This window comes from Triticum urartu, chromosome 7 (assembly GCF_003073215.2).
Source record: "Triticum urartu cultivar G1812 chromosome 7, Tu2.1, whole genome shotgun sequence".
Taxonomy (NCBI): domain Eukaryota; kingdom Viridiplantae; phylum Streptophyta; class Magnoliopsida; order Poales; family Poaceae; genus Triticum; species Triticum urartu.
This window is the reverse complement of record NC_053028.1, coordinates 616218218-616225416: the sequence shown is the minus strand read 5'-3', so window position 1 is coordinate 616225416 and position 7199 is coordinate 616218218. Positions and strand designations below refer to the sequence as shown.

The following is a 7199-nucleotide window of genomic DNA, read 5'->3' as shown; positions in this document are numbered from 1 at the left end:
CCAGCCGTTCGATCTGCTATTTCTTCTATAATCGCTCCATGAGGACCTCCGGTGCCCTGCTGGCTACTAAATATCATTCACAACCCCTTGGCAATCAGATGCAACATATATTTTCCGCAAACCGAGATCCCCAGCAAGAGCCGTGGATTCCCGGCAAGCATAAGCTTCTAGGATTTTGAGATCGGTAGTTCCTCGAAACACTATCGCGGAGGATCCGAAGTATGCACCATGTTGAATTGCTGATGTTTGTAGGTTGTAGCTGCCACTCCTCTCTAACCATATCTTATTTCAGTGGAAGAGTTTTCTGTGTGTGTGCTAGAGGGAATGTGTTTTTTGAGAGAGAGAGAGAGAGAGAGAGTGGAACATGGGCCAAATGGGCCACCTGGAAAAACCTCGTGGGCTAGAACGCAACCGAAGTCGGTTCGCTTCATATGCCCCGTGCTCCCCGTCCCGTCCCGCCCCATATTCCCTCTTTCTTGTCTCCGAAAAATTAACCCGGCCAGATCAAGAAAAAGAAGAGAAAAGAAAATACCCCGGCTGGCCTGAACATATTTCTCCTCCTTTGAGTGCCGAGTCAGCTAATTTTGAAATGCCCTAACCATAGATGATCAGGCACTGCTCCTATTTGCATCAAGTAGGCGGCACTTGGTGTGGCGAGCTTGGCTGCGTCGCCAAACTTCGCTCCGGCGATGATGTCCGCTGGCACGCGCACTTTTGCCACCGGCTAGGTCCTGACTGGTGGCAACAATATGCTTGATCTACCATGTAGGTTTTTGATTCTCAAGTTAATAGATGTGCTGCTGCTGTTGCTCCTGTGAATAGCTATATTTCTTGTTCCTGACATAAAACCAAACTAAGTTAATCCAGTTTTACAGGAACCGATACTGTGCGAAGGCAAACAACAAAAGAGGCGGCAACTATGCGTCATGTTGTTCGGCATTCTACTGGACCAAGAATTCTCTCTTGCGCATCAAAGGTGTAGAGTGGCCAGTCACAAACTGCCTGTAAATGTATGAAATGGGAACATTTGTTGTTCAACTACATTGGTCAATTAGTTTCTTTCTAGGTGGTAGAGAAGTCTGGAACAAATTTCATGATCAACTTCTTGACAACCTGTTGGGAATTCTTCTTCCTTATACATAGACCTTTTCCCTTGTTTGTATGCATGAAAATCTTGTTTGTTACAGCAAAAAAAATAATCTGTTTCTACTTCAGCAAGATTTCGTTGTTGATTCCGCCCCAGCAATGTTTTGAGCATACACCATATGTTCCGAACATACCCCAAAAAAATGGAGAGAGCAATTTGGTATTCCTCAAGTTTCTGTTGACACATTAAAATTGGAGAGAGTTATTTGGTACATTGAGTAAACAACATGAGTAAACAAAGGAAAACGAAATCTCTTTATTCAAAGTAAACTGGATCGAAGCTAGTCGAGTGTACAAACTAAGGGCATTATTAGCTCATTGCAAATAATGGCCGCGCACAGTCCTATTACTCCCTGGGTATCTGCAATAACCTTGCAAATACCACCCATTATTAGCTCATTGAACCCATCAGCTCTTATTCAAGCTACCCCTACTGATGCCAAGTTCATCTTTCTAAGATCAGCCGTAATCCACATAGGAGCTGGAAAGTTGGAGCAAAGATGAGGAGATATAATTTCCTCCCTGCTATTATCATCCAAATTGAGAACTCCCATGTCACGGTGATTATTCTTCAATCCCGTTGTCCAGAAAAAACTATCATCAGTAAAGTAGACATGATTTGCCTTGAGAGCTGGATATTCTTCAGCATTGAGACAAAGAGATTGATTATGCCCAAGAAATAACACATGGGCACGCAACGAATTGATTTCCTTAAGTTTACTTGCCACCATGTCAACTTCATACATATTAATTCTGCCTGTTTGCCAAAACACAGATGCCCCAGGTTCAGGTTCTAAATCATAATCCCCAAAGATTCTCCAAATAAGCAGCAGATCACCCCAGGGAGCTTGAACAATGTACGCACTGCCAGCTGAAACATTCTCAGATGCCCCCATAATTATCTTCATACTGGCGACAGGCCCACTAAGATCAAAAGTATGAATTTCTCCAGTTGAAGTCACTGCATACAATAGGCCATTCTTGTAAGTGCAGTCGTCATAGACATCATGAGGTGGCAGCCAGGTCCACTTGTCATCCCCTACCCTTGCATAAGAGAGCTGACGCATTGGATTGTGGATGAGCACCACAATGAAGCTTTCCGTGGATGCATCGGAGAACACATACGCCTTATAGTGGAGTTCGTGCCGCAGGTTGTCAAGATCAAAGATTGACGGCAAGTTATAACCATCGTGCATTCCAGTGTGCCATGAGAGTTCATACTTGTGGACAGCACCATGCTCATCAAAGATGGGCCTCACCTGCTCAATGGTGATCACTGAAGGGAGAGCAATCTGTTCACCTGTGACCGGATTGACGAGGTGCATCTCAGATCTCTCATCAGCAGTTATCAGCCAGCCATGTGAGGACCCGATCAAACACCTAGTGCGGATAGGCGGCTCCGGGAGGGTTAACTTGTACAATCGCTTCTCTGCGAGGCTGTAGAGGCATGCAACACTCTCACTGGTGGATTTGGAGGTGTAGAGGAGACATGGCGTCTGCTGGAGTTTGTACTGCCCAAGGCTCCGTAGGCTTGTGTATGCGGAGCGCCAGGATGAGCAGACAGAGCCGGCACGCACGAGGTCAGGGATCTCAAGGGTGGCAAAGATACCCATCAAAATGTCCGGAGGCAGCTCCGGCAATGTGCCCAGTGTAGTCTTCTTGGTCAGTTGTAGCTCAACATGTTCAGCTTTGCAGAATCTCTTCAGCAAACTGGGAGTGAAGCCTAGCATCTTTGGCAAAGTTCTGAAGATTAGGGTGCACAAATACGTCCGGTGTATAGCAAGCTTCCCTAAGCTCATTATCCTGGCAACACTACATGACTCCATTGGATATCTTCAGCTTCGGCCAAACTGACAAATTTCGCAGAGTGTCTCTGCAGATATCTTGAGGAGCTTCGGCCAAACTGATAAAAAAAATCAGTAAGCTGGACGCAAATTTCTGCAGAGGAAAGGCTGGCTCCTGGCTATACTTATATACAGATAGATCACCAACCGCTTCAAATTCCGGTAGGAGAAGCAAATCCGAGCCCAAGAAGGCACTCGACAAAGATTCGGACTTGTTTCTGCAGGAATTCCGAGTCACGCAAGCAAGGGCGAAAGGAAGAGCACTAACCGGCGGAGGGCGACCAGAGGGGATTAATCGGCCGGGGGAGGAGCTGGGGCAGTCGCCGACGACAAGGGGGGGCTGGTTCGTGCGAACTGTGGCCAGCGAAGACGGCGATTCGAACCGCTGGGAGGAGCAAGCTGACTTCGCGCCGCCGCCGGCGGCGGCGGCGGCGGCGGCGAGGGGGTGGGACCGGTGGAGTCTTTTTTTCCTGTCCTTGACGGTACCGGTTTTTTGAGCGGTCAATTGGCAAGCGGTCCATCATGCATATATTTCTGTAGACTGGCCCATTTTGCTCTCACAGGCCCCTGCGTGTAATACAAGTATAGTAACCTTCGCTCAAAAAAGTATAAAATAACCAATTTCTTATTCATCCACTAGAAAACAAATTCTACTCTTCAAAGGACTGTAAAAATAAAAATAGTATGCATAAACCAGGGAAATTCACAACATGAAATAATGTACTCACTCTCTACCGAAATACTTGTAGTTGAGGGAACTTGCACTAGTTTCCCCAACTACAAGTATTTTGGTACAGAGGGAGTAGTGGACATGAACCTCAATAAAAAATAAAAGAACAATAAAAATGTATTTTTGTTCAATTTTTGATTTGCAGTGGCAAGCAAATAGATATGTTTAATTAGTTTACTTAATTGGGTCCAACACAAAGGTAATTACCGAAGGCTCAGTCACATGCAATGATCTAATTAAGGTCAACCTCATGATAGCTTCTCATATTGAGATTGGATATTCAACTCAAACTGAAATCAATATAATTTTTTCACATAAGCGTGTGAATTGATGGCAGAGAAACCCCCCCCCCCCCAATATCAAATCGTAATAATAAATGGAGTTCTACATGAATAAAATAAAATGTGCAAATTTATAATTAATGCACCGTTACGCCATTATGTAAGAAACCAAGAGAGAAAATATTGAATTATTGTTGTAAAAAAATAAAGTTTAGCATGAAAATTGCCAGATACATCTTATCATTCCTAAAGTTGCTTACAGAGTTGTGTCTATCATCTACATCAGAGATAATATATAGAACTACAAAAATGCAAAGAAAAGGAAATACAAACTATCTGTTATTTAGGCCCACCCAGTTCAATTACAGATTTCATTCTCATCAAAATGAGGATAGGTAGCCTAGATCATCTTTAAAATAATAGATTTGCTATTTCACATCTAGATGTGAAATAGCTACTCCCTCCGTTCGGAATTACTTGTCGCAGAAATGAATGTATCTAGACGTATTTTAGTTTTAGATACATCCATATTCAAGATAAGTAATTCCGAACGAAGGGAGTACCTCACATCTAAGTCCAAAGTCGTTGGATCATCTGTCTTTAATATTTGTACAAAACATGATGGTCTGGCTGGTACGCTTGCTTGTTGAGCCTTGTCCCACGCGTAGCTCATGTCCAGGTTGTTGCTAGTGCAAGGTCGGGCCGTTATCGTGTGTTTTCGTGATATTGGGTTGCCGGCCGCTTTTTGTCTATAGTCCACTCACATTCCTCTCCAGAGCCTCACATCTAGTGGGCCTTAGTTTTTTTCGCCGTCGACTGCATTTTTCTATTTTCTTTTCGCAAGTTTGTGCGACGACTCAATTCTAGTTCTTCTCCAGAGCCTCACAAAACTATACTATCACTGTTACCGTTACTGTTACTGCTACCACTACTATCAAAGGTATCATATTACTCAGCTACTGATCATTTTGTTGCAGATAATTAATCTCCAGACGTGATTGAATTGATAACTCAGTTGGTAATACTTGCAAATATTCTTTGGCTCCCCTTGTGTCGAATCTACAAATTTGAGTTGAATACTCTACCCTCCTTGCAATTAGGAGGAAAAAATGTCGGGCCCCAGTTGCGAGTCGACAATGAAATTGCAACCGGAAAAAAATGACGGGCCCTAGTTGCGACTCGAGGGTATACTTGTAACTTGGACAAAAAAACCGGACCCCAGTTGCAAGTTGAGAGTGGACTTGCAACTGGGACAAAAAAAAGTCAGGTTCTAGTTACGAGTTGAGGGGGTTGCAATTGGGACGAAAAAAGGTCGGACTCTAGTTGCGAGTCGACGATGGACTTGCAACTGGGAAAAAAGGTTGAGCCCCAGTTGCAAGTCGGCGATAGACTTGCAACTGGGACAAAAAAATGTCAGGTCCCAGTTGCGAGTCAAGGACGTACTTGCAAATGAGACAAAAATGGTCGGACCCTATTTGCGAGTCGAGGGTGAACTTGCAACTGGGACTAGAAGACCGGGTTCCAGTTGCGAATCGAGGGTGGACTTGCAACTTGGACAAAAAATGGTCAAACCCCAGTTGCGAGTCGAGGGGACAATAGCGAAGCCAAACATGCCTAGACCAACAACAGGATACGCAAAAAAACAAATAGTGACAACCAAGATAGAAGATAGAGCGCTTGCAATTTGGGAAAAGTATGAGCCTATTTGCGAGTCGAGGGTGGACTTGCACCTGGGACAACTACAAAACTTTCGAGGGTAGAGTATTCAACCCAAATTTATAGATTCGACACAAGGGGAGCTGAAGAATATTTGCAAGTATTGACAACCGAGTTATCAATTCAATCACACCTGAAGATTAATTATCTGCAGTAAAGTGATCAGTAGCACAGTAATATGATAGCTTTGATAGTAGTGATAGCAGGAACAGTAACGGTAACAATGATAGTAATAGTTTTGTAGTAGTGACAATAGTAACAACACCAGTAGTAACTTAGCAAGATCTATATGTAGGAAAATCGTAGGCATTGGATCGGCGATTTGTTGGATGATATTCATCATGTGACAGTTACAACCTAGGGAGATACGTCACTAACTCTAGTTCATAAATATAATGTAGGCATGTATTCCATAAATAGTCATACGTGCTTATGGAAAGAACTTGCATGATATCTTTTGTCCTACCTTCCCGTGGCAGCGAGGTCCTATTGGAAAAACTAAGGGATATTAAGGCCTCCTTTTAATAGAGAACCGGTACAAAACATTAACAGACGGTGAATACATGAACTCCTCAAACTACGGTCATCACTGGGAAGTGTCCCGACTATTGTCACTCCGGAATTGCCGGATCATAACATGTAGTAGGTGACTATAACTTGCAAGATCAGATCTAGAACATAGATATAATGGTGATAACATAAACGATTCAGATCTGTAATCATGGCACCCGATCCCAAAGTGACAAGCATTAAGCATGGCAAAGTCATAGCAACATCAATTTCAGAACATAATGGATGCTAGGGATCAAGCCCTAACAAAACTAACTCGATTGCATGATGAATCTCATCCAAATCCTCACCGACCAGCGAGCCTACGAAGGAAATACTCACTCCCGGTGGGGAACGTCGTGGAATTAGCGATGGAGAAGGGTTGGTGATGTCGAAGATCGAAAATTGAAGGAAATATGCCCTAGAGGCAATAATAAAGTTGTTATTTATATTTTCTTATATCATGATAAATGTTTATTATTCATGCTAGAATTGTATTAACCGGAAACTTAGTACATGTGTGAATATATAGACAAACAGAGTGTCACTAGTATGCCTCTACTTGACTAGCTCGTTAATCAAAGATGGTTAAGTTTCCTAGCCATAGACATGAGTTGTCATTTGATGGACGAGATCACATTATTAGAGAATGATGTGATTGACTTGGCCCATCCGTTAGCTTAGCACTATGATCGTTTAGTTTATTGATATTGCTTTCTTCATAACTTATACATGTTCCTATGACTATGAGATTATGCAACCCCCGAATACCGGAGGAACACCTAGTGTGCTATCAAACGTCACGACGTAACTGGGTGACTATAAAGATGCTCTACAGGTGTATCCGATGGTCTTTGTTGAGTTGGCATAGATCGAGATTAGGATTTGTCACTGCGATTGTCGGAGATGTAACTCTGGGCCCTCTCGGTAATG

At 43.3% G+C, this 7199-nt stretch overlaps 1 protein-coding gene across 1 annotated transcript; it reads right to left on the bottom strand.

The window, feature by feature from the left end:
* Window positions 1-1133: 1133 nt before the first annotated feature.
* LOC125518112 (F-box only protein 7-like) lies at window positions 1134-3500 on the bottom strand. Its single transcript, XM_048683049.1, has 2 exons — window positions 3259-3500; window positions 1134-3049 (listed from the first exon to the last, which is right to left on the bottom strand). The coding sequence occupies exon 2, from the start codon at window positions 2970-2972 to the stop codon at window positions 1566-1568; it is 1407 nt and encodes a 468-aa protein (XP_048539006.1). The 5' UTR covers window positions 2973-3049; window positions 3259-3500; the 3' UTR covers window positions 1134-1565.
* Between the last annotated feature and the right edge of the window lie 3699 nt (window positions 3501-7199).